This window comes from Hyperolius riggenbachi, chromosome 5 (genome assembly GCF_040937935.1).
Source record: "Hyperolius riggenbachi isolate aHypRig1 chromosome 5, aHypRig1.pri, whole genome shotgun sequence".
Lineage (NCBI taxonomy): Eukaryota > Metazoa > Chordata > Amphibia > Anura > Hyperoliidae > Hyperolius > Hyperolius riggenbachi.
In genome coordinates, this window is record NC_090650.1 from 35,042,789 (window position 1) to 35,069,983 (window position 27,195).

Consider the following 27,195-nt stretch of genomic DNA (forward strand, 5'->3'; position numbering starts at 1 on the left):
GGGAACCACCAGAATGACCTCTATACCACATTGCAGCCCCCGAGACCCGCTGGTTCCCGAGATAGATTACAGAAACCTTTCTCGGGAACCAGCGGGTCTCGGGGGCTGCAATTTGGCATAGAGATCGTTCTGGGGGTTCCCTCCCTACCCTGAAAATTTGGGGAGTGTAAGAGGTGTGGGAGCGGAGATATTTAGTATTTTACCACCAGCAGCATCATTCAATAGGAAATGTGGCCGCACAGTTTCCTACTGCGCATGCGTGGCAGCGCAAATCCACAGGCAGCGTAATCAGACACAACACCGGCCCCTATCTAGATTCTAGAATAGGAATTGTCCACAGTGGTCATGTGACTGCAAGCTCCGTGTTTGTTTGCTGAGATCAGCCTCTTCCTGGCTCTGCAGATGTCAGCGAGGTGATTAGTGACATTGCTTCCATAGACCTTCCTTCAGAGCCTGGAACAGGAAATGGTCCCAGTGGTCAAATAACTACAGGCCCTGCTTTTTTGTTTTAGTTTTTTTTATTTAATTTCCACTCATAAATTCCTGTTGTAAGACTGTAAACAGATCCTGTAATTTCTTGTTTGTCTGTTATTTTTAGGAAGGAGGAGCTGCTGACCCTACCCTGTCTTCATCTTATCACTTCACAGATGCTGCCTCTAGTGGTAAGAACCATCTAGTTCTCTTTTGTATGTCCATCAATCCAATGAATAACTCCAACCAAAACTTTGCTATATGGGAGAGTGAGAACATCCTATTGCTGTCTGTGCTTCTCTGGCTAGATCTCCCACGTGCTCCATAAGAGGCAACTAACCATTATAAGGCACCCAGGTTTAGAGGGGCAAAGCCAGAAAATCAAAATTCTAAACCAGGTGCATCATCAGGCTACAGGGGCATCTTCTGGAGTGTTAGGGCCAGTGTCAGGTCTCCTCTCCAAGCTGTCTCCGAAATCGGCTGAAACTATCGATTGCACAGGCTGGGAAGATCTTGCTAGAAAGGGGGCAGTTGGGTCCGCAGTGGTAGTGGTTGGTCTCCCCCCATCTCCTCTTCCTGGGTCTTACAGAGTGTTGGTAGGTGCGTTTAGGATTACCTGTCCGCCGGGGTTCCTGTGTGCCTTGACCCGATGGCATGTACGTTATGTGATCAGGTACGTGTCCTGGGATCACGGAAGACATGCATGTGTGGAAATGGGGATAAGACACTGGAGGAGGGCACCAGAGGGCAAGTGAGGCTAAACTTGCCTACCAACACTCTGCATGAGCATGGGAGAACCTTTAACAGGGGGACTCAGGGTCCTGGCAGGTGGTGGCTCCACAGGTTACGCATGTCATGCTGAAATATAACTAAAATCTTTGTACAGTGTAATCTGGTGGCCATCTATAAGTGTATAGCCAATTTGGGTGAAAGCAGTTAAAGGACACCCGAAGGGAAAATAAAATGATGAAATAAAGGATTGTATCTATCTTCCTTCACCTAAACATGACCTTTTAAGATATTCCACAGTTTTATTTTATGCTAAATCTACTTTTTAAGTTCTTTAACTGTTTTGTTGTTTTTGCTCAATGACACATTCATTGAAGTATGCCAGAGCTAAAATCTATGAACCATTGACCCTTTGTATCGATTTCCTGCTCTCAGAAGCCATTTTCTGCTAGGAAAGTGTTTTATAGTTGTAATTTCTTATCAGTGAGGGTCACACTGTAGTCACTTCCTGTCTGAGTCAGGATTGAGTCAGCCACTTACATGCCTGATATTTAACTCTTTCAGGCAGAGAAAGAAGAAAAAGGAACACAGCACAGTTATTAGTGTGCTTGGCACTGTACATATACATATCTATCTCATAATGTTACACATCACTTTGGGTATCCTTTAACCTATCAGAATGCTTTTAGGATGTGGGAGGAAACTTTACACAACTAGTCAGTTTATTATTTCTGTGTTTTGCTGGTTTAGACGTTGGCACAGAGTGTGACTGGAGTCAGGGGACCGAGGTGCAGAGCTTGGAACAATTACCAGAAGGTCTGAGAGGTGATGAAGACCTTCAGGCTGAGTTCATTCCCAGCAAGATCAAGGTAGTATGGATAGAGAAACGTTGGAATTACCAAGCCTTCTCGTGGATTACTCTGTGTGTCCCAACAGGAGAACCCTTCTGCTTTATTCCAGGACTTGTTACGCGCTGTCCACCAGGAGGGCATGCAGGTGCTGTCACTGACCGAAGCCACCAGCCCCGAGAAGGAACCACCTTTCAAGGTGAAGTCTCCACCCTGGCACGAGGAGAAGAAGATGCTGCTGGAAACCATCGCTTCTCTGAAACATCTGATTGCACAGATTCAGATTAACAAGGATTTGGAGGTAGGGGGACGGCATAGTGAATATAATCTTTTGAGATAATGAATTGTATGTGCAGCTACGAAATAGAACATTAGCTGCAAAGAAAAGAGTCTCGTATTGTTTCCAGCACAGGAAGAGTTATGGAACTTAAGTTGTTATCTATGCAAAAGAACGTCTCTGAGCTCTTCTTCCATTGACACAGGCCTGTTATCTGAAGCACTTATACATAAAAGAAACAGAGACCGGTTCAGATAAGGTTTTACTGCAGGAAAGTTAAAGGGTCATTAGCTCTGCTGTACTTGAAACAATAAAGAAAAACCTAGAGCCCAATATAGTGCAGTAAGTCTAGCAATTGTTGGCAAAATAATTAACAGATGTGGATATACTCACAAACAGGGGTTACCACATAGGCAACCACTCGAAATGCAGGTGGGGAGCATTAGAACCTGACCCCACTCAGGTTTAAGAAGTCGCTCTCTGTAGATAGAAAGAAGGGGATTGTCCCCTCCACCCAAGGTGGACTATATACTGTGCAAATTTGGACAGAGGCGCCAGGCAGGTTAAAATTATCTAAAAACAACTAAAAAGGAGGAGTACAGGTGGACTTACCTCCTGAAATGATGGACAATCGAGATTGTTCAAATCGCAAATAACAATTTATTTTGGCACTCCGCAACGCGTTTCGCAGGTATAACCCGCTTCATCAGGCAAGGAGTGCAAGCTCAAAAAGGTCCAATAGTGGCAATGCGCCTCTGTCACTATTGGACCTTTTTGAGCTTGCACTCCTTGCCTGATGAAGCGGGTTATACCTGCGAAACGAGCTGCGTAGTGCCAAAATAAATTATTTGCGATTTATACAATCTCAATTGTCCATTATTTCAGGAGGTAAGTCCACCTGTACTCCTCCTTTTTAGTTGTTTTTAGATTATTTTAACCTGCCTGGCGCCTCTATCCAAATTTGCATATTAGCTCTGCTGTGTTTAAAATGCAGAGTGTGCATTATATTATAAGGTTTTTTCTTTGCTTCAGTGTCACTTTAAGAACGTGGCTCTATCCTCTGTGAAAGGATCAAATCTGCCACTAATCACAATTTCAGCTACATGAGAGAAAAGTGCTATATAAATAATAATGTATTCATGCCACACGGGTCTAAAGATATTATTCAGAACTGAATCCAGTGATTTCCTTGTCTTTCCTTGACAGTCATGTGACCAAAGTTATGGATCATGTGATTTCCTGTGGGTGGGGAAACATGTCCTGTCCCTCTTTATGCTGCTAACACAGATATTCTGATTGAAGCCAGCGGTGTGCCGTATCCATTTTGTTGAGATTTCCTTGTCTTTAGTGACTGTGCTCACAATTGTGTCTGCTATTTCCCCATTTTGATTTATCTCTTAGATTCACGCCAGCCCAGAGTTCCCTGTCCTGATACCGGATTGGAGAGGAGAGCTGCTGCATGCAATACAGGAAGTCTTCCAGAAGGAGCAGGATGTGATGATGGCAGCCTTCCACACGCAGCTGGCTGCTCTGGGGCGGAGTGACGCCAATGCTCTGCTGAACCAGATGCAACACAGGCTGCAGGAGCAGGTGACAAATCTTCTGCATCTCCCACAGTTTTTCTTCTTAAAGCAAACCTGTCACTTTAAGAAAGGGAAAAGTTTGATACCAATCTTGGTAGAGAGAAGCCTCTGAATCCTCCAGAGGCTTACCACATCCTCCTGGAGAACACCGATTGACACCAGAACCCTCTGGAATGTTGCGGCCACACCCCTCTCCGTGAATGAGCATTGCTCCGTGCTACTGCACAGGTGCAAGGCGTCTTGCACCGCATGGCCTTATTGACGGACATGAGCGTGGCTCTTGTCCAAGAGGTTTGTGTGTTGTCCCAGCGCTTAATTGAGGGGGGGTGGTGAGGAAGCCTCTGGACTATCTAAAAACTTCTCTTTTGTAAAGTAAGAATCTAACTTTTAGGAAAAATTTCACCTCAGGTACCCTTTAAAGTAGAGTTCTATGAAGTTCCTTTTTGACCAGAAATCTTATAGGAATAAAATTTGTAACTTATATGCGTTTAATTTTTTTCCCTACAAATCTATTGCCTGTGAATTATTCTGAACAATAATTAGAACAGATTCTAAGATCTTAGGCCTGGTGCACACCAAAAACCGCTAGCAGATCCGCAAAATGCTAGCAGATTTTGAAACGCTTTTTCTTATTTCTCTGTAGCGTTTCAGCTAGCATTTTGCGGTTTTGGGCAGCGGTTTTGGTGTAGTAGATTTCATGTATTGTTACAGTAAAGCTGTTACTGAACAGCTACTGTAACAAAAACCGCCTGGCAAACCGCTCTGAAGTGCCGTTTTTCAGAGCGGTTTGCGTTTTTCCTATACTTAACATTGAGGCAGAAACGCATCCGCAATCCAAAATCTGCAGCAGCCCGGGAGTATGCGTTTCTGCAAAACTCCTCCCGCTCTGGTGTGCACCAGCCCATTGAAATACATTACCCTAGCGGATCCGCACCCGCAAGCGGATCGCAAACCACAGCAGAACCGCTCTGGTGTGCACTAGGCCTTAGAGTTATCTTGAGGAACACGAGACTCTGCCCAGGAAAACTTTCTTTCCTTTGCCAGCACAGCAGCTGGTACAGAAATGGCTTCTGGGGAGTCTTTAAAACAAAATACACTACTACAAGTATTCAGGTGCAGACCAAGCATGTTTAAAGAGAATCTGTATTGTTAAAATCACACAAAAGTAAACATACCAGTGTGTTAGGGGACATGTCCTATTACCCTCTGTCACAATTTCGCCGCTCCCCACCGCATTAAAAGTAGTCAAAAACAGTTTTAAAAAGTTTGTTTGTAAACAAACAAAATGGCCACCAAAACAGGAAGTAGGTTGATGTACAGTATGTCCACACATAGAAAATACATCCATACACAAGCAGGCTGTATACAGCCTTCTCTTTAAATCTCAAGAGATCATTTGTGTGTTTCCCCCTGCAGCTCACTGAAGAGTTACAAGCTGATTGCTTGTTTCTTCTTGCAGACAGCTCTGCCCTGTTGTCTGTAATTCTGCAGTATGTGACTCATCAGTATGTGAACAGAGGATTTATCCAGCTTGTAAAAGATAAAAGAGCAGAGAAAAGCTGGCTAATGTAAATAACACACACACACAGGGGAGTGTGCATAGAGGGGGCATGCATAGCAGATCACACTGAAGAGTTGGCAGCCTTCCAGACACAGGACGACAAGTCCGACAGGGGAAAGATGAGCTGATTTATTACAGAGATGGTGATAGTAGAAAGTGCTGCAGTAAGCCAGAGCACATTATAATAGGTTTAGGAACAATTAGGATGGTAGAAAACACAATGACATTTTTGTCACTTTAAAGAGAACCCGAGGTGTGTTTAAAGAATGTTACCTGCTTACAGAGGCTGGATCTGCCTATACAGCCCAGCCTCTGTTGCTATCCCAAACCCCCCTAAGGTCCCCCTGCACTCTGCAATCCCCCATAAATCACAGCCGTGCTGTGAGGCTGTGTTTACATCTGTAGTGTCAGTCTCGGCTGCTCCCCCGCCTCCTGCAGAGCTCCGGTCCCTGCCCCCATCCCTTCCCTCCAATCAGCAGGGAGGGAAGGGATGCAGGCGGGGACCGGAGTTCTGCAGGAGGCGGGGAGAGCAGCAGACTGACACTATAGAGATAAACACAGCCAGCTCTGACAAGCGGTTTGTCAGCAGCGTGGCTGTGATTTATGAGGGATTGCAGAGTGCAGGGGGACCTTAGGGGGGTTTGGGATAGCAACAGAGGCTGGGCTGTAAAGGCAGATCCAGCCTCTGTATGCAGATAATATTCTTCAAACCCACCTCGGGTTCTCTTTAACCGATCTTTCAAAGTTAACTATCAGACCGCAAAAAACATGTTTGAGATCTCCTGCACACTACATGCGATTCCGATTTCTATTTGCGATTTTGACTCCGTTTTACATGCGATTCCGATTTGCTATTTTTAATTGGTCCTGCATGCTGCGCTTTTCTTCTTGTGTTTATAGCATTCAGGGAACATTGGAAATTGGATTTGCGATTTGCAGTGTGTAAGAGGTCTGAAAAGTAGTTTTAATAAATTGGGGGATGCTTTTATGAAATGATTTGTGAAATTCTTCTTTGATCTGGAATTGAGTGTGTCTGGAACTGATTTATTAAATACTGTAGTATGTCTGTGGCCCTGATTGTGGGATCTACTTCAGCTCTAGTCTTTCTGGATACAACCAGGTCTGGTCCCTTTCTTTATTTTTCCATTTTTGTAGCTCATCTTTTTATACATTCTGTTTTGTGCCCTGGTTGGATGATCTGTACCAGCTTCAGTCTTCCTGCATACAGCCAGGCCTGTGCCCTTACTTTTTTTTTAAACTTTGTAGCTCATCTTTCCACATGTTCTGTTCTGTGCCCTGGTTGGCGGATCTCCCCATCTTCACACTTTATAGATACCACCAGGGCTGTACTGTGAGCTGACCCTCCTGTTTTCTGTGTTTGAGTTTGCTCTTTCTTTGTGTTCCTATGGAGAGACCCCTGGATAACCTGGGGCTCCAACAGCAAGTTGTATCTAGCCCCTGCTTTATTCTCCAAAGAAATATATGGAGAATACACATGGAATTGGAGTCAGGAGCTCGAGATCAGAGGACCTCAATTGTCCTTTTAGGCCAGAAAGATCTCTCTATGTCAGAGTGGAGACCGGCATTGACTTACCACGGTGGGACTATTCCCCACTTACCCTGTCTTAAAACCTTGCTCGTCTACTACTGAAGATAGCCATACATCTAGTGATTCTGATTCAATCGACAAAGTGATCGACTTTATTAAGGCATCAACTTCAGTATGGTTGATCGAAAGCCGATCCATTAGTGACCCACACACTACAAACAATTTCTTATGCGATTCACCTTCACTTATCGATCTGACCAATGTTGTGTCTCCATGCTTTGAATGCAAAAATGGATTCAGAGTTGATCGAATGATGTGAACAGTAGCGGATTCCTGTACGATTGACCAGTATATCTTGCATCCTGCTCCATCCACTAAGCTGATCGATTCGACATGAAATCAGCCACTTTTCATCAATTGGGAATTCTGGAGCACACTTAATTCTCTCTCGCTGCTATAAAATTATTGAATTGAATGGTCGATCGTACAGCCAAATCGCTAGATGTATAGCCACCTTAATCTTGATCTCAGCTGTCCAACCAATAGCAGGGCCTCTATGGGCCACGAGTACTTTGGTCCAGGACTATGGAATGGTCTAGAGCAGGTATGTCAAACCGGTCCTACGGGGGCCGAGGTCCTCACACATTTTTGAACCAGCTCAAATGAATTGATGGGTCTGAATCAGGAAAGGTGTGGTCCATCAGAACACATTCCTTTCTTTCTCAGTCCATCCTAAACACTGGCATGGATCTGGCCCTCCAGGTCTGGAGTTCCACACCTGTGGTCTAGAACAGCCATGGGCAAACTTGGCCCTCCAGCTGTTAAGGAACTACAAGTCCCAAAATGCATTGCAGGAGTCTGACAGCCGCAGTCATGACTCATAAAGGCAAATGCATTGTGGGACTTGTAGTTCCATAATAGCTGGAGGGCCGAGTTTGCCCATGCCTGGTCTAGAGTGATTCTGAATGACCGTGAAGATAATTTATTGTTTGTTAAATCTTTCTAAAGTCTTCCTATGTGTGGCAAATAAAATATTTCTGTTTTCCCACCAGGGAATGGAGCAAATCAATTCCATGGACTGTATAATGAACGCAGACCGGAGAAGTATGTTGCTGGAGATTCAGGACCTCCGATCCCAGCTGACCAGCCTTCACAGTGCGATACAGCCTCGTTTCCTTCCAAATGCTGAAGGTATTTTCTGCATGGGTTTAAGATATTAAAATGAGTTTTAATCTTAATATACTAGTCATTGTAATGTTTGGTTGCTACTAGTTACCGTTGGCACCAGCGATCAAACGACCACACTTCGTTTCTTTGTCATTCACCCAAAGCTGTAACAGATCGATGAAGACTATGAACACTCATCAAGCAGTTTAAGCCTTTAGCATAGCCTATAGATTTTTAACACTTTGAATTGGATCTTCAGTCATATAAATGGCATCTGGGCAGGTGATAAGACTGAAATCCAATACCATTCCTCTTCTACTGCCACTTACTGTCTGTAGATCGTCAGGAAGCGGGAATATCAGAGGAATGGGACTTCACGAAGACAAAGTAAAAGGTGTGTAGCTTACCATGGACAATATACAGTTATCTTTAGTTTTAAAAGACATCCACGGTTCAGGTGTACTTTAAGGACACCTTCAAGGACACGGTTCAGGTGTACTTTAAGGACTTTAAGGACACCTTATCGTGAAAAATGGTAAAGTTTAAAATATATGAAAACACCTAAATAAAAAGTATATTCTTCTACCAGAGTAAAATGTGCTATAAATTACTTTTCTCCCATGTTGCTGTCTCTTACAGTAGGTGGTAGAAATCTGACAGAACTAATAAGTTTTGGACTAGTTCTCAGGATTTTCCTTATTTTTAGAAGCACTTACTGAATGGCAGTTGTTCAGTCCAACTGCCAGAATAGTGTGCGAACAGGTAGGGGGTGGCCTGCATCATTGTATAGATCATTTCCAGGGAGTGCTTTTGTAAAGAATAAATGAAGTACTGAGAATCCCCCTTAAAGACATGGGGTAGTCAAAGACCTGTCAGTTTTGTCAAATTTTGAATAACTACTTTAAGTAACAGTGACATAGGAGAAAAGTAATTTATAGATCATTTTACTCTAAGAAACATACTTCTTATTTGTATGTGTTTACGGGTATTTTAATTTTTCCCGACAGTGGTCCTTTAAGAAGAAAAAACTTTAAATATAGTATATACTCGAGTATAAGTCTAGAAATGTAGGTCTGATTCACTTTATAAAAGTATAGGGTCGACTTATACACGAGTCAAAGGCAACACTGAGCACACTGAATAAGGTGTGTACTAATAGTGACATTCCCATTTGCAGCAATGGGATACTTTGATACTTTGAGGAAACGAAATTCCAAGAAAACACAGGTCTGATAGTCCTGACCACAGCAATTAACAAGGAAAGGGGCAGGAGGAGAAATACTGGGCTGCATAAAAAGGCGTGAATAATTGCAGCACTTGGGGGCCTGGATGAGGTATTGGCTGCACTTAACCTCCTTGGCGGTATGAAAAATACCGCCAGGAGGGAGCGCAGCAGTTTTTTTAAATTTTTTTTTTTTTTTTTATCATGTAGCGAGCCGAGGGCTCGCTACATGATAGCCGCTGCTGAGCGGCATCCCCCCGCCCGCTTCGATCGCCTTCGGCGATCTCCGATCAGGAAATCCCGTTCATAGAACGGGATTTCCTGGAGGGCTTCCCCCGTCGCCATGGCGACGGGGCGGGATGACGTCACTGACGTCGGGACGTCATTGGGAGTCCCGGGCCACCCCTCGGCGCTGCCTGGCACTGATTGGCCAGGCAGCGCTGGGGTCTGGGGGGGGGGGGGCCGCGCGCCGCAGCAGATAGCGGCGATCGTGAGCGGGCCGGCGGCGATCAGAGTGCTGGCGCAGCTAGCAAAGTGCTAGCTGCGTCCAGCAAAAAAAAAATTATGAAAATCGGCCCAGCAGGGCCTGAGCGGCAACCTCCGGCGGCTTACCCCGTGTCACACACGGGGTTACCGCCAAGGAGGTTAAGGGACACGAGGGGTTAATGGCTGAAATACTGTATGCAGTGCACTCATTAACCCCTCCTGGTCCCCAAGTGCAGCCATTAACTTTGCTGGGTATGCTTATACTTGAGTCCATAACAAATTCCAGCTTAAGAGGGTTGAATGTTGGAGTTGACTAATACATGAGGTGGACTTGTATTTCAGTATATATGGTAACTGGTTTTCTGGCCAAACATCACTGTTGCATGACCTCAGCAGAGTTCAAAAAAAGTTTTGGTTTCCGAGATTTCTCTGTCCTCTTCAATGGTCCAGAATTTCAGCACCCAACATGTGCACACATACACACCTGATTGATGACACAACCCTACTTGTTAGCTTATTATGTAAATACACTCAGAAAAGATATCACACCCAGAGGTGAATTCAGAGAGTATTATTCTGCTCCATGCAGAGAGTATTCATTCAGAAAAAGGGCCAGACTACATAGAACAATTGATTTATCAAGTGATTTCTCAACTAAAATAGCAAGATGTATTAAAAAAACAGTTGTTAAAGTGTGCCAGAGCTCAAATAAGTAAAATGTATACATACCTGGGGCTTCCTCCAGGCCCATCCGCTCGGATCGCTCCCACACCGCTGTCCTCCGCTGCCCGCAGCTTCGGGAACCCTGTCCTGTCACATCAGTGGAAGTGCACCGTTGCGTATCTCACCAGCAGCGCTGGAGAGATACGTAGAGGGCGCACTTCTCCTGCGTAGACTGGAGCTGACTGACAGAATGCGGGGACCTGGTTCCCGAAGCTGCAGGCAGAGGAGGATAGCAGTGTGGGAGGGATTCGAGCAGATAGGGCTAGAGGAAGCCCCAGGTATGTATACATTTTTTATTTATTTGAGCTGTGAGTCCCTTTAATAACAGGCTTTTGCACATCGGTCTGCTCTCATACAAAATAGTATTCTATTGGGGACACGAGCGCTTCTGAAGCCACCTGAGACAGCAAATTAAGTAGGGGTGACCGCGCTGGAACGAGGGGTACAAAAGAGGACAGGGAAGTCTCTATTGGATCCAGAGCCTTCTCTGTCCATAGGTAAGTATCTAACTTTTTTGGGAGGTTCGGGTGGGGGTGGTTTACACTCACTTTAAGGAGATGAACAGATCAGTTTCAAAACCTATGGTTACTGTTTTCAGCTGACGATGCTGAATACAGTTTGTAATGTTTTTCTACCCCTCCCTCATAAACTTACATAACTTATACAGCACTAATCATGGGTTCCTTTCTTCTCCAGCAGGTGGCGCTCTTTTTGTGCAGCCGCAGCCGTCCTCCCCCTCTCCAGACCTTCATCAGCAGCTGAGTAGCATGAGCACAGAAGCCAACGAGCTGCAGGAACAGCTGGGCTCTGAGAGGCTCCTAATGGAGGAAATAAAGAATGAACTTGCACTAACCAAGATGGAACTCGATTCCAATCTCAAGCAACAGCACAAGCACTTTACAGAGCTGGAGTCTCTCAGGTGATCGCCTGTTAGAGTTTGTTACTTTAAAAGAGGAGAATAAGGGAAAACTGGTTTTACAGGGGATACCTTTAACCACTTCCGGTCCTTTGCTATGCATATATTCACCCCTGTATACTTCACTTGTGGATCCGGGGAGTAGATATGCGTATTGTTTACTTACCGCTGCCATTCCGTTCGTCTGTTTTCGTTCGCCTCGCTGTTGCAATCCTGCTGTTCCGGGATCGGGGTATGGGAAACAGCTGTTCCCAAACCCGATCACAGCACTTGTGGTGAATAAAAGCCACTATCAGTGAGACGTCAGCTTTTATTCACATGTATACAGATACATTTACTAATTCCCATCTAAGTACAAATACACCCAAATAAACAATTAAATACTCTAAACAGAAAAATTACATTACATACATTAAATACATTTTTAATTATTTTTAATCCCTTCCACCCCCACCGCAAAGTTACCAAAATAAAACATTTGTAAATAAAAAAAAAATGACATCATATAAAAACACATAAATAGTTACTTTATGAACTTTTTAATATGTAAGTCATGAGGGTATATTGTTGATTCTGCAAGTAGAGGCTTGGGATTAGTGATATAGTATTAAAATCACTAAACAGAAAAAATACACCTTTAATTCCAGATAAAATATTATCACCATAGATTGAACTAGGGACACAATTTAAACGTTGTAATAACCAGGACAAATGGGGAAATAAAATGTGTGGGTTTTATCCACAGCAGCACATTTTATTTTAAAACTACGATGGCCGAAAACTGAAAAATAATGTTTTTTCCCCCTCATTATTCCCTTTAAAGAGAAACCGCAAACAAGAATTGAACTTCATCCCAATCAGTAGCTGATACCCCCTTTCCCATGAGAAATCTTTTCCTTTTCACAAACTGATCATCAGGGGGCTCTGTAAGACTGATATTGTGGTGAAACACCTCCCACAGTGTGATGTCAGGACCATGGTTCTGACATCACACTGTGGGAGCCTTGTTGCATTGTGGGAAATAACAGCTGTTAACAGCTGTTTCCATTGGCCAAAAAAGCAAGCAGCGTCTCCTTCCACTGACATTACCTGCCAGCAGTAAAATTGTCACCATGTGATAAATGTCAGAATGTAAATCAGGGAGAGGAAAGATTTTACAATGGGCAAACACTGACTAATCATTTTATACATAATAATTGTAAAAATGAAGCAATTTTTTATTACATTGTTTTCACTGGAATTCCTCTTTAAAATGCTTACAAAATAATTCTTAGCAAAAGAAAAAAGTACCACCCAAAGAAAGCCTAATTTGTGGCAAAAAAAACAATATATAGATCATTTCAGTGTGAAAAGAAACAATAAAGTTATCAGTGAATGAATGGGAGGAGCACTGAAAATTGTTTTGGTTTTTAAGGGAAAAAAACCTGTAATCCTGAAGTGGTTAAAGTGTTGGTGTTGCTATGGGTAAATAAACTTAAAACGGGTCCCTGATTGAAAATAAAATAATTTTGCATTGTATATACAGTATATGCTGCTATTCTGGAGGTACAGTGATAGTAAACTAGTTATAGTGTGTGCTGATATTTCCTACCCCAGTTAGAAACTGTTACTCTGTGATTATACTGAAAGTAAGCTACCTGCAGCGTGCGCTGTTCCCTGTTGCCTCTATTATTTACAGCTTACAATCTAATCCTACCATAGTCCTAGTCCAATGTCCTACCATATTATTATGTATTTATATAGCACTGACATCTCCTGCAGCACATTACAGAGTACATAGTCATGTCACTGGCTGTCCTTAGAGGAGCTCACAGTCTAATCCTACCACAGTCATAGTCTAATGTCCTATCATATTATTATTATTATTATTATTATGTATTTATATAGCACTGACATCTCCTGCAGCACATTACAGAGTACATAGTCATGTCACTGGCTGTCCTCAGGGGGGCTCACAATCTAATCCTACCACAGTCATAGTATAATGTCCTACCATATTATTATTATGTATTTATATAGCACTGACATCTTCTGCAGCACATTACAGAGTACATAGTCATGTCACTGACTGTCCTCAGAGGAGCTCACAATCTAATCCTACCATAGTCCTAGTCCAATGCCCTACCATATTATTATTATTATGTATTTATATAGCACTGACATTCTGCAGCATTTTATAGAGTACATAGTCCTGTCACTGACTGTCCTCAGAGGAGCTCACAATCTAATCCATGCCATAGTCACATGTCCATAGTAATCTAGGGCCAATTAAGGGGGAAGACAATTAAGTCATCTATTTGTTTTTGTGATGTGGGTGGAAACCTTTGCAGACACGGAGAACATACAAACTCTGTGCAGATAGTGCCCTCGCTGCATTCGATTGCTATATTTGAAACCTGCAAACATCTGCATCAGCTTAAAATTGTCAGCATCTCATTGAACAATTTTGGATTGGGGAAAGATTGATCACTTGCGGGATGGGATCAGGCAGGTTACCTTTACTGAGAAGCCAGTGAAATGCTGCTAAATTTAGCATTGAGTGTGATGCCTTTAAAAGTGGTTCTTACATAGGCTGCAATCCGAAACGATGAAGGAACAGATGTATTTGTGGCAATACAGAGGACAATAGCAGCTCAGTTCTTCCAGCATTTCATTACTACTTGATTGAAAATTGTTCGGGGAAGAACATCTATTTAAAGAGAAACCGTGACCAAGGACTGAACTTCATCCCAATCAGTTGCTGATACCCCCTTTCCCATGAGAAATCTTTTCCTTTTCTCAAACGGATCATCAGGGGGCGCTGTATGACTGATATTGTAGTGAAACCTGTAGTGAAACCATGCAACAAGTCTCCCACGGTGTGATGTCAGCACCATGGTCCTGACATCACACTGTGGGAACCTTTTTGCATTGTGGGAAAGAAAAGCTGTTTCCAACTGCCAAAAAAGCAAGCACCACTGACATCACCTGCTAGCAGTAAAAATGTCACCATGTGATAAAAAATGTAAATCAGAGGGAGGAAATATTTTACAATGTGCAAACACTGGCTAAATCATTTATACATAACTAGCTGATGAGACTGCATTGCCCGGGTATGTATTTGGCTGGTGTTGGCTGCACCCATTTTTTATATCACTCAATTACTCAATGACCTCGTTTGTGAACTTTGCAGTCTTTGGCATCAATTATTTGCATTGAAATGAAACAACTCTGATTGGCTTTTCGTGGCCCCACCCCATTTTCTGAATTTGAACCCCAGTCACCCAATGACCAGCTGTACCAGGTTTGGGGCTTGTGACATTAACAGTGAAAGAATGGCAGAAATGAAATATTCCCCTTGAAAATCAATAGGTGAATTTTGATTGGCTTTTGTAGGCACCACCCACATTTCTGAATATTAATCCCAGTCACCCAGTGACCAACTGTGCAAAGTTTGAGAACCCTGCCAATCACAGTGTAAGAATGGCTGCAGTTTACATTTTCCCAGTGAAATTTGTATTTGTCTCCCCCACTTTTTGGTTATGGGGATAAAAATGATCCTATATGTTATTCCAGGTAATGTAATATGTGTGTGCCAAATTTCATTCAAATCCCTTCTGCCATTGTTGCGTGATTGAGTAACAAACATCCAAACGTTCGCATTTATAATATAAGTGAGATTTTTGTAAAAATTAAGCACGTTTGTTCATTACGTTATTTTCACTGGAGTTCCTCTCTAAGTGACTTGCAACAATCTAAGATTTCAGCAGACGTCTAATTGGAAATTGAACCAGCTTTGCCGTGTTCGATGAACTAATAAACTATTCCAACACCGTCTCAGGAAAGCTTCACCGTTTTCAGTGATTGATCAGTTTAGCATTTGAACAGTTTTTATCAGAAAATAATCTTTCAGCAGGGTTGGGGTCAACAGATCACTGGCAAATGTAATTAAAGTTACCCAATGCTGTGCCCCCGTATCTCCCAGCAAAGTTCTGCGGTGATCATTTTATGCAGCTCGAGTTGTTGGTGATTTTTTTTACATGGTACCAGTGTCAGAATTCTTGCAGTTTGTTCATGCAGGAAAAGCTGCCATATGTATACCTTATATACTCGCGTATAAGCCTAATTTTTCGGCTCAAAATGTGCTGAAAAGTTTCTCCCTCAGCTTATATGCGAGTCAGTGGAGCAGAATGGATGGTGGAGCAGGTGTTGTTACTGGCAGAGGAGCGTGAGGATCGTGTAGTAGTGATCCTGCTCTTACCAGCTTGCTCCCTGCTGTTTCCGCACCCCACATCCCCTGCAGCATGGTGTACAGAGTGCACTGCTCAGGACTACCTGTGTCCCCTGGCTTGTAGAGTGGAGCGTGCAAGCAACGTGTCAGTGGTGCAATGATCGGGGATTCTTACTGTGTGGCATTCACTGTGTCTCATATCTATGATGCCATCTTGTAGCGTCTTGAGACACAACAGTATCATCCTTGGAGCACCTCTGGCTATTGTGAGAGGTGCTGATTTGTACTGGGTGCACATCTGGCTACTGTGGATGGGGTTCTACTGGAGAGGGGGCTTATACATGAGTTATTCACTTTTTCCTAGTTTCTGAGGGAAAAGTAGGTACCTCGGCTTATATATGGGTTGGCTTGTATGCGAGTATATATGGTATGTTTTAGTTTAATATACGTTTATAAATGTGCTATGCAAGATTTCAGAGTAAAATGTGAGGTTGGGATATTTCTTTAAAATATTCCTCTGAGACTCTCCAGTATAGGGAAGGATATCCTTTCAGACAGTAAAACTTTCATAAGATTGTTTTAATATCTCCTCTCCCCAGCTCTGTATTGCATATGTCTGAAATCTCTGCAGGTTACATGGTAGGTGATAAGAGTCGACCCTTTCTCTTTCTTCTGAGACAGAACAATTATTGTCGACTTGGGGAAGAATTTGAGTGGCTTTGCATTATTATTTATTTATTATTATTATTTATATAGCACTGACATTTTCCTGCAGCGCTGTACAGAGTATATATTGTCTTGTCACTCAACTGTCCCTCAGAGGGGTTCACAATCTAATCCCTACCATAGTCATGTGTCTGTGTATATATCGTGTAGTGTATGTATCGTAGTTTATGGCTAATTTTAGGGGTAAGCCAATTCACATATCTGAATGTTTTGGGGATGTGGGAAGAAACCGGAGTACCCGGAGGAAACCCACAAAGACACAGGAAGAACATACAAACTCTGTGCATGCAGTGCCTTGGCTGGGATACAAAGCAGGCACCCAGTGCTGCAAGGCAAAAGCGCTAACTACTATACCACCATGCTGCCCATTATGGTCAAAGTCAGTAGGCTTGGTCTACCAAGGTTGAAAAACGCGTAGTTGTATTTACAAGAACAATGGGATAACTGTAATCATCTGAGCTGCAATGCATTATAATCAAAATCGGTAGGCTTGGTCTATGGCAAGGTAAAAATTGACAATATATGTGCAGTTTATTAAGGTAATGCATGAAGACCTTTATAATAACTGCATGATCCTGACCCATACGTTTGGAAAGATTGAGTGACTGCTAGCATACCTTCTAGTGACCACCTCTGTGTTATATTTTGCTTTGAAATGTTACTAGATTTTAATGCTAAAAGGCATTAGAATCATATCAGTTCTCTACTTATTATTTGTATATATTCTGTGTATAATAATGAGGATACATTATTTTTAAATATACAGACTGGAATAATTGTCTTCAACGTCTTTTGATTAAGCCAACCTCATGGTATCCATGGAAGGTCTAGTTGCCCCAAGGGGGGTGTTAGACTTTCACTAACAGTTTGACTTATGCTGAAACTGTCACTATGGCACCCAATGTGGGTATTACGTTCTGTAGTGGAAGCATAGACTACAGTTTACAGCACTAACAATAAAAAAATTTAGACAGATACAATATGTGATGGTTAGCAGGAAGGGCAGTATTTAATGTTCCTCTGCAACTGAGACAATGGACTGTAACTTTTAAAGCAGGATTGTCAGCCATAAAATTAAAGCGAACCTCCGGACTAAAAATCTACTCAGCAGAACTGAAAAGGCTTGGTGTTTAACAGTTTCACAGCATCATAACTTTGTTTTTCTTACCAAAGCATCATTTTTAGCTGCATTTTTAGCTAAGCTCCACCCATCAAAGAAAAAAAGCCCTGCCTTTTATTCCCTGATGCTGTGCACAGCATGATGGGATTCCTATGTTGTTATGCACGTTGCCTAGCAACTGGGAGGGGTAATCAGCACACACAGGACAGTTGGAACTGCGTCTCATGCTCCCTGTCACCTCTTTTTAACCAACAAGATGGCTGCCCCTATGAAAAAGATGGCTGCCATCATGAAATCAAACATTTGCCTGTTCTTTTAAAACAGAGTGGGTAAGAGATTATATTACCTATCCATTTTAATTAACATAACTAATGTAACCTAATCCACAGTATGTTTGTTTAGGCTGAAGTTCCTCTTTAAATTCCATTTACTTACTGCTCTGTGTTTATTATGCAGCTTAAAACCCGACCCTGTATTGCAAGCATTCCAGTATAATCATAAACTGTTCTGCTGCAATTAATATTATCTCAATAAGCCTGGCTCTATTTGGTACATTGCCGGGGAGAGGGAAGCTTGTTATATCCCCTCCCACATTCCTGCTCCTCACTGATTGGCTGAGGGCAGTTCATTGAGACAGGTTGAGGCTGAGAAGGGAAATACACCTCACCCCTCTGCAGAAGCTTCTGAAATACGATCTATGCTGTACTCACATGTGTTTACAAAGCAAGCTAGATATGACTGTGGAGTTTCTAGGAGAAAAAAAGAGTAAGTGAGTAAATTGCATCAGAATTGGCTTCAGTCAGAAGCAGTGAAGATGGAAAATGCCTGAAACCATTGTCTCTTTGTTTACTGTATAACATTCCCTGAAATCAAAATGTGGACAGTACAATACATATGTTATGTAAGTAGAACTCTACTTTGTGGTTTTTTTTTCCTGGGATAGTATGGCTGTCCCTGCTGTTTTAAGAGAACATGTAATAATCAAAAAATATAAAGGTTTGGAAGACAAAGCCGGTTTTATTAAACTTAGAGGACAACTGAACTGAGAGGGATATGGAAGCTGTCAAATTTATTTCCTTTTCAAACAATACCAGTTGCCTGGCATCTGCTGATCTTTCTTGCATCAGTAGTGTCTGAATCACACACCTGAAACAAGCATTCGGCAAATGCAGTCACACTCCAGTCAAACATCTGATTTGCGTATGCTTGTTCAGGGTCTATGGCTGAAAGTATTAGAGGCAGAGGATCAGCAGGACAGCCAGGCAATTTTACATTCTTTAAAGGGAAATACATATGGCAGCCTCCCTGTCCCTCTCACCTCAGTTATCCTTTAATCATTCTGAAAGGGAAAAAAAAAAACATTTCTATGTATACCGATTACATTTCACCCTGAAGATTAAATTATAACCAAAGGCAAAATAAAATATTTTGCATACAACCAGAGATGATTTTTAAAATGTATTTGAAAAGGATTTATTCAATATAGATCCATATCCAGTGTTGCTGCGACCAGTACTGTCCAGAAAAGGCATAAGAAGCAGAAGTGAAACAGAGGAATGATATTTCAGTACCAGTAGATAAACATATATTAGTACATAGCAAGGAAATGAGCAGCGCTACTTAAAAACACCTTTTGCGCAATTTTCGATTTTTCAATTTTACTTGGTAGCGCACACAGGCTATGCATATACATAGGTTAGGATTTAGTTAGTGTTAGGCCCCTCCCATCGAGGATGACTTCTTCGCAGTGGGAGGGACGAGTACTTAATAGGTTGCATGCAAGCTGTTACAGGAAACCAACATCCTCCAGTGGTAGACAGGTCATGTGTATGCTCGGTGTGTATTCGACCCCACAAGTGGGGCTTGCACTCTTTTGCAGGTAGGCACTAGTCTGGGATAGCATGGCTGACCTTCATGCTTTAAAGAGAATCTGTACTCTAAAATCCTTGCAATAAAAAGCATACCATTCTATTCATTATGTTCTCCTGGGCCCCTCTGTGCTGTTTCTGCCACTCCCTGCTGAGATCCTGGCTTGTAATTTCCAGTTTTAGGCAGTGTTTACAAACCAAAAACATGGCTGCTAACCAGCATGTGACAGGCTCAGAGAAGCTCAGTCTGTGACTAACAGAGAGCCTGCAGGGGGCGTGGAGAGGGTGTGCATAACTTCTATCCTATCACAGCAGAGCAGCACATTCCTGCCTGAGCCGACAAAGCCGGCAAAGGAAAGAAGATTAGATTAGATAACAGAAATAATACAGCCACTGTGCAACTAGGAAAGGCTGCAGTAAGACAGACCACATTAGAACAGATATAGGAACTTGTAGGATAAATGAAATAAGGCTGATCATTTTGTTACAGAGTCTCTTTAAGGTTTTTCATATAAAAACTTGACATGAAATAACATTCATACAATTTCCCAGAGTAAGCCGTAAAGAAAAACCATAGGACATGCAATAGATCACTCCTCTAAGCAGATATACAAGCTCAACTGTACAGCTTACACCCAAAACATGAATGCCAGATGAAGATCTCTCTAACCAATTCCCTTCCGAACTGCTCATGGCGGGAGTGATCCTGTGGGAAGAGGATAAGCCTTTAGAACTGATTATAAGTATCACAGAATCTGCACTCCAAGCAGGAGTCTTTCTTTTCTCAATATATTGGTAACTGGTAATTCAAGTCTGAGGCTGTGCTCCCACTAGAGCGGAGAATGGACTTTTCTTGCCCGTTGTCAGCTCATTGGTAACCGGACAGTGAACGGCTCCTATGTTATACGTAGGAGCCATTTACACTTGTTATGGTGCAGCGGCTCCGTGGGATGCATTGCAGAAAGCGGGCCGCACTTCTGTGCAGTCCATGATAATTCCGGGCCAGGCGGATGCATTCCCCCATGTAGCCTATGCTCCAGCCCGGATCACTGGGGACTATCAAAGCAGACATAAACTGTCCACTCTCGCTGGCTGTACGTGATCCAGAAGTCAAGTGGGAACACAGCCTGAAAGTGCGGCTAAATTAATTGTTCAATTTTGGATTTAATAAGGAACTTGTACATTCTGTCATCTGGGGAATACAGATATTGATCATGATCTAGAGAGATTGAAATCTGAAGATATTTGGAGTGATTGAGATCTGGAGAATTTTTCGTCTTTCCCTGGTCCCAGAAATAGGAAAAGAGAAACTAAGAACTCCAATCAAGAACTTCTTGCCAAACTCCAGAAGAAATGTCCCAAGAGCAGCAAGATCTAAAGAATATTACAGACCTGCTCAGTTTTGCGGAGTATGCCCTACAACCGGGGCATACTTGAATAATACAGAGAAGAGAGGAAACGAGGAGACACACAGGCCCTTATTCAATCAACTTTTTCTCATGAGTTTTCTCCTAGGAGATAACTTTTTTCATCTTCTCTTCAAAATAACCTTTCAGCACTCTACAACTTAAACAGTTTCAAAAGGCAGGTTAAAAAGTACTGTCAAAATTATGTTGAATATGTTCTTGCTTTCTGGTGGTTTAAAGGGCATTTTATTGACAAGGTATGAAAATATCACTTAGGTGAAAACTCAGTAGAAAAAGTTAATTGCATATGGGCCACAGAGTGGAAAAGGGAAGATGGAGAAGAAACAGCCAGCGAGTACTGAGAGCCGAAGATCATCTACTCCTTTTATGCACTGCTGACCAAACTCTTATATGAGTTACTTTATGATGGATTTGCCTTTGACTTCAAATCATACTTAACTGTTGACAAAGTACCCGTGAAGTAGGAAAAAAGTAAGGTTGAGCCCATGGTGGGCTACATTATCTTCAGGTAACGCTCTTCATGCTGCTCCTTGTCTTTGTGGTCCCTCCTGTTTCCTGTTTACAGTCCTCTTCATAATCAACTGGTTCCATTAGTTGAATAGTCCAAAGGAAGATTTAGAGCTGCACATTATCCGAACCGAACACATGCAGCAAAAGGAGACGAAAAAAGTTTGTAAGAGTTTCCTTTCGTTGTGTATACATGAACTAGGAGGCTTTGGGAAGATGCTGTCTGGAAAATTGGGACTGGTTGGGGACCACAAAGACCACAAGCATTTGGAGAATGGTCAGGGGTATGTGCAGTTGTGCCCTACTATTTTATTGTTTACACTTCATGCACCCTTCAAGTTTGCTCTAAAGGGAATTTTGAATAACACTGAATATTTATCCTCTAAAAATGGAGACGTTAACCTTGAAATACATATTGCTCCATCACAAAACTATTTCAATGGCAGACAGGCCAAAAAGAGTGAAAAGCAACCAATCATATAGTTTCCAATTATTTCCTCACCAGACTATTTCATTGGCAGACTGTCCAAAGAGGGTGAAAAGCAACCAATCATATGGTTTTCTTAAGAAATTTTTATGACTGAAAATAAATGTACTAAAATGGAGCAGGTACTGCATGTGTACAGGTTTGCTTTGCCATGCAAAATATACAGACTTGGCTTGTGAATCACAATCACTTGTATCAGGTGTAGCAGTAGGGTATTGTACCGTGTTAGCCATCAGTAAAAGCAAGACGTTTTTAATCAGGATGATACCATTTATTGGCTAACTACAAATGAATAAGAATAAACAAGCTTTCGGCCTTGCAGCCTTCGTCTGGCTTATATCCTGTTAGTTTGCAGGCTGGTGGTACAGACAGCTATATACATGCAACATCAAAAGGGAAAACAGATTTTTCTCAAGCATAAATACATGTCATTGAGATGCCTTATCTAAAACAGAACATCTTAACCCTCCTGGCGGTCTATTAAAAACCGCCATGGGGCAGCGCAGCAGGTTTTTTTTTTGGTTTTTTTTAAATCATGTAGCGAGCCTAGGGCTCGCTACATGATAGCCGCTGTGCAGCGGCATCCCCCCACCTGCTTCGATCGGCTCCGGTGATCTGCGATCAGGAAATCCCGTTCGAAGAACGGGATTTCCTGGAGGGCTTCCCCCGTCGCCATGGCGGGATGACGTCATCGACGTCATTGGGAGTCCCGATCCACCCCTCAGCGCTGCCTGCCGGTGATAGGCCAGGCTGCACAAGGGGTCTGGGGGGGGGGCGGCGCGATGGGTAGTGGCGAATCGGCGTGTAGCAGCGGCAATCGGTATGCACACGCAGCTACCAAAGTGCTAGCTGCGTGTAGCAAAAAAAAAAATTATGCAAACCGGCCCAGTAGGGCCTGAGAAATCCTCCTGCGTGCCTGGTTACCGCCAGGAAGGTTAATGGGGTTGGAGGTTGTTAGCTGAGATAAGGATCCTTGTTTACTCCATGCTCACAGACCTGGGAGTTGAACTGACAGAGGTATCGTAAAGTCTGAGTTCACAAGTTCAGCTATATAGGCTGAGAAAGAGTTTAAATATCGTCAGCCTCATACCAATATGAAAAGTTTTTGTCCTTATTCAAGCCCTTGTCCACAGCTTTGAACCAATTTATTAATTTCAGAAACAAAATTAATAAATTGGTTCAAAGCTGTGGACAAGGGCTTGAATAAGGACAAAAACTTTTTATATTGGTATGAGGCTGACAATATTTAAACTCTTTCTCAGCCTATATAGCTGAACTTGTGAATTCAGAATTTACGATAGGCTCTGTGTCAATTCAACTCCCAGGTCTGTGAGCATGGAGTAAACATGGATCTTTATCTCAGCTAACAACCTCCAACCCCATTAAGATGTTCTGTTTTACATAAGGCATCTCAATGACATGTATTTATGCTTGAAAAAAAAAATCTGTTTTCCCTTTTGATGTTGCATGTATATAGCTGTCTGTACCATCAGCCTGCAAACTAACAGGATGTAAGCCCGACGAAGGCTGCAAGGCCGAAAGCTTGTTTATTCTTATTCATCTGTAGTTAGCCGATAAATGGTATCATCCTGATTTAAAACTTCTTGCTTGTATCAGGTGTGTAACTACAAAATGATGGGGCCCCCAGCAAAACTTTAATGGGGCCCCTTAATGTTTACATCTTCTCCCTTGCTTCCCCTTGGTGACCCTTTCAGCCTGGGGGCCCATCTTACAAAGGGCATAAAACAAGAGTGGCCAGCAGGATCCTCACACCCCCCATAACTTGTCTAGCTACAAAAACACCTGATCTGGAGTATTGGAGGGAGGGAAGGTTGGTAGTTGCAGCCCCCCCCCCCCCTTACCTCTTGTCCCCCCTGCAGTCACAGGGGCTGTTCCCCATGGTTACACCCCTGACTTGTATACATACACACCTGAACTATAAGGCACCACCACAGCTTCTCTTCTTGATGCTAAGGCATGACATATAGGATGGGTACGATGACCCTCAACAATGACTGACAGTATTCAGCTTTTCTATGATGATAAGAACTTTGCGTAAAATTGACCTACATTTCCTGAAGAAGAAATTAAGAAAAGCCCAGATATCTTTGACATTGTCTCTTACACTGCTGGATCAGCAAGACGCGCCATTGAAACACATTCAGCTTACAAAGCAGCAGGAGGATATATACAAGACTATTTTACAAAATTAAAATTTAAGCAACAAAACAGAGATATACGGGTGACAACTCCGCACATCGTGCAGGATTACAATTACTTCAAATACCCAGTAGATGGATATGACAATAAAGATGTCTGGGTAAAGGATAAGAATGGATTCAAAACATGCAAAGGGAAAATGGAGAAGAATTAAGTAATGAGGAGGAAAGTATATATATATATATATATATATATATATATATATATAACTTTGTCACTGGGGTTGATTCTCTAAAGAGCTGTAATATTTCTGTGCTCACATAGCACACGGCAATACTACCCTAACTTCTGCCTGCAAGTTACAAGATTAGCGCAACCGGCGGTACCTGAGTAGTGCGACCGTTGATACGGTAACACACAGTACCAATGGTAATGCTTAGTACCGTAGCAATGATTGCGCTACTCGAGTACCGTGGGTCACGCTAATCACGTAACTGGCTTTCAAAAATGTTGCTATTAAGAGAAATATAATTTACTTTATGATGCCTAGAGAACTATGGAACACTATATGTATCCCAAAAGAAGTGAAGATTTTGATGTGAATGAAGACACGCAAAGACAAATCTGTACGAAGAATTGAGAAGATACCCAGTTGGCCAATGTTTTTGGGAGGTCTGTTTTGATCAGATCTCCGCTACTTTGGATACCCAGATCCAGAAAGATTGGGGGTGGTTTTTTTCTGTAAAAATTCTTAAACTTAACAAATATCAGAATAAGTTTGCAGCTCTGGTGTGTGCAGCTAACAGGTGTCATTGGAAGGTACCTCTGCCTCCCCCTCCTGCCCTAACAAAATATGGTGGCTTTATCTTATGGAGCGCATCTCCTACTCTAGGATTCATGTATTTACCCAAATAAGGGACCAGCGGACGATTCCCCCTTAGGTCAACCATCCTGCCTTTTCACAATATTAGATTTTGTAGCTTGCTTCTTTATTGGTGTAAAATAACACTGGCCAAAAAAAAATTCCAAATTAAAAAAAAAAAAAAGAATTGGAAGATGGGGGCGGGGGTGAGCTGTGGACAAGCACATCTGGCTTGGGCATGCACAAGTAAGGTATGCGCATGCCCAGTGGAACAAAGCCGCTTGTGCAGACCTTATTAAGGCATGCTTAGTCCGGACCTGCTTCTCCACATAGAGCAGGGATGTCAAACTCCAGTCCTCAAGGGCCGAAGTTCTCACACATTTTTGGTGCAGCTCAAATTGATTGATGGGCCTAGATCAGGAAAGGTGTGATTTGCCAAGTAAAACAAATTTCTCTATTTCTCAGTCCATCCTAAACCCTGGCATGGCAATGGCCTTCAGGGAGGGGAGTTCCACACCTGTGCTATAGAGGGAACCAACAATGGACCCACAGAATGTAGGTGGATCTGGGAATCTTCTGGACAATCCAGAGGTTTTCCACTTCTAAGGTAAGTATCATTTTTTTAAAAAATAATTTACTTCAGGTGTCATTCAACAATATATGCACCACCAGAACTGACAGGAATCCGCACACATCAAATACCTTTGAACTGTTTTAAGGAACCTGGAAGAGAAGGTCCTCTGACTGAATTATTCTGAAAGATCTGACTCAATGCTTCAAACCATCAGTTCTACTGACTTCAGACTGGCAACCACTCAACATCAAGGGTTCAAATGCATCATCTTGAACCAAGGAGAAGGTAGAAGATAAATGGTGCCCTGTCCAAGCAACGCTCTCCATAATGAGCAAATAAGAACTTCTTTCTTCAGCTGAACAACAATCACTTGTGTACTTATTTATATATTCTCTGTATATAATAATGAGAATACAGTTTTTTTAAAATAAACAGAGTGGTATATTATTGTATTGTAGAGGAATATCAATTATTGTCTAGTGATGAGGCCAACCTCGTGGTACCCATGGAAGGTCTAGAATCTCCAAGGAGGGTTAGTCTTTCACTATCTGGTAGTTCCACGAATGTGGAAACTAACACAGGCAGAAACAAAATTTGAAGGCCAAAATATTTATCTGTTTTAGCATGAAAAAAAAAAAAAAAAGAATCCATCTCCATACGTATTTTTAAAGGTATTTTTTATTTATTTTGAAGATAACCTAACACTTAATACAAAAAGTCCCACAACAAGGGAAAAAAAGAACTCTCCTTACGATCATGGAGTGAGAATCAAGTCTGAGTTATAAATCATACCTGCCCCTTCCGTACTAAGTTGTTCCATTGGCCAGATTTCCGGTGCTGACTAATCCTGCTACTAATATCACATGACTAGAGATGGTGACAGTTGTCCAGTGGGAGCAGCCTAGTGAGGCAGGAAAGGGTAGGCTAGAATTTAATGACTTAAGAATGTCTTCCTTCATAAAGAGTTGGAAATGTTCACTTTAAAGGATATCTGAGGCATGGGACATAAGTTTAGTTTAACTTACCTGGGGCTTCTTCCAGCACCCTGCAGTCTATCAGGTCCCTCCCTGTGGTTTTGATCCTCTTCAGCGTGCCGCTACCCCCTTTGAAAGTCATGCTTGTGCCACACTTGTGCACTGCCTCAATTGCTCCTTTTGCTGGGAGCATTCTGCACATGCATGGTTTTAGTCTTTACAAACTACGCATAGCCACGGGAGCACGATCAAAAAAGCGAGTGGCCTGGGCACGATCTGCAGATCTCTCTGAGGGGGTTTTGGCTCACTGGAGTAGATCAAAACCGCGGTGGGGGGCTGGAAGAAGCCTTAGGCAATTTAAACTACACTATGCCCCTTCCCTCGGGTATCCTTTAAGGTCCTGGATTCAGTTAACGCCCTTCCTTCATGCAATAATTCCTCAATTTCATTAAAAAAAATAACCTTTCAGCATCTAGCAAGAGAAGAAAGTAGCTAGAAAAAGTAATGTGAGAAGTTAATCTTGACGTACTGTTCTGTGGAGAGGAAAGGAGAGAGTACTATCAGTGAACGATTAGTGCATGGGAAAAAACAAGATAACATGCTGGTTCATTGGTAGCCATCATGGGCCAGCTATTCACAACAACAAAACATTTGTAAATCCCTTCTCTCCTGTAGGACCCAAAGCGCAGAAGCTTGTCTCAGATCAGTACGTAGCGATGTGTACAGGGGAAATGATATGGGACCATAA

At 42.5% G+C, this 27,195-nt stretch overlaps 1 protein-coding gene across 11 annotated transcripts in view; it reads left to right on the top strand.

Annotated features, from left to right (window-relative positions):
* AKAP9 (A-kinase anchoring protein 9) overlaps positions 1–27,195 on the top strand; it is a 411,545-nt gene that overhangs the window by 349,002 nt on the left and 35,348 nt on the right. For 9 of the 11 annotated variants that reach the window (XM_068235446.1, XM_068235448.1, XM_068235455.1 and 6 more), the window contains 6 exons: positions 599–662; positions 1,951–2,069; positions 2,161–2,349; positions 3,727–3,915; positions 8,071–8,209; positions 11,313–11,535. In XM_068235446.1, coding sequence (XP_068091547.1) covers positions 599–662; positions 1,951–2,069; positions 2,161–2,349; positions 3,727–3,915; positions 8,071–8,209; positions 11,313–11,535 — 923 coding nt within the window. The remainder of the gene's footprint in view (positions 1–598; positions 663–1,950; positions 2,070–2,160; positions 2,350–3,726; positions 3,916–8,070; positions 8,210–11,312; positions 11,536–27,195) is intronic. The other 2 variants (XM_068235447.1, XM_068235456.1) reach the window with 1 other exon arrangement.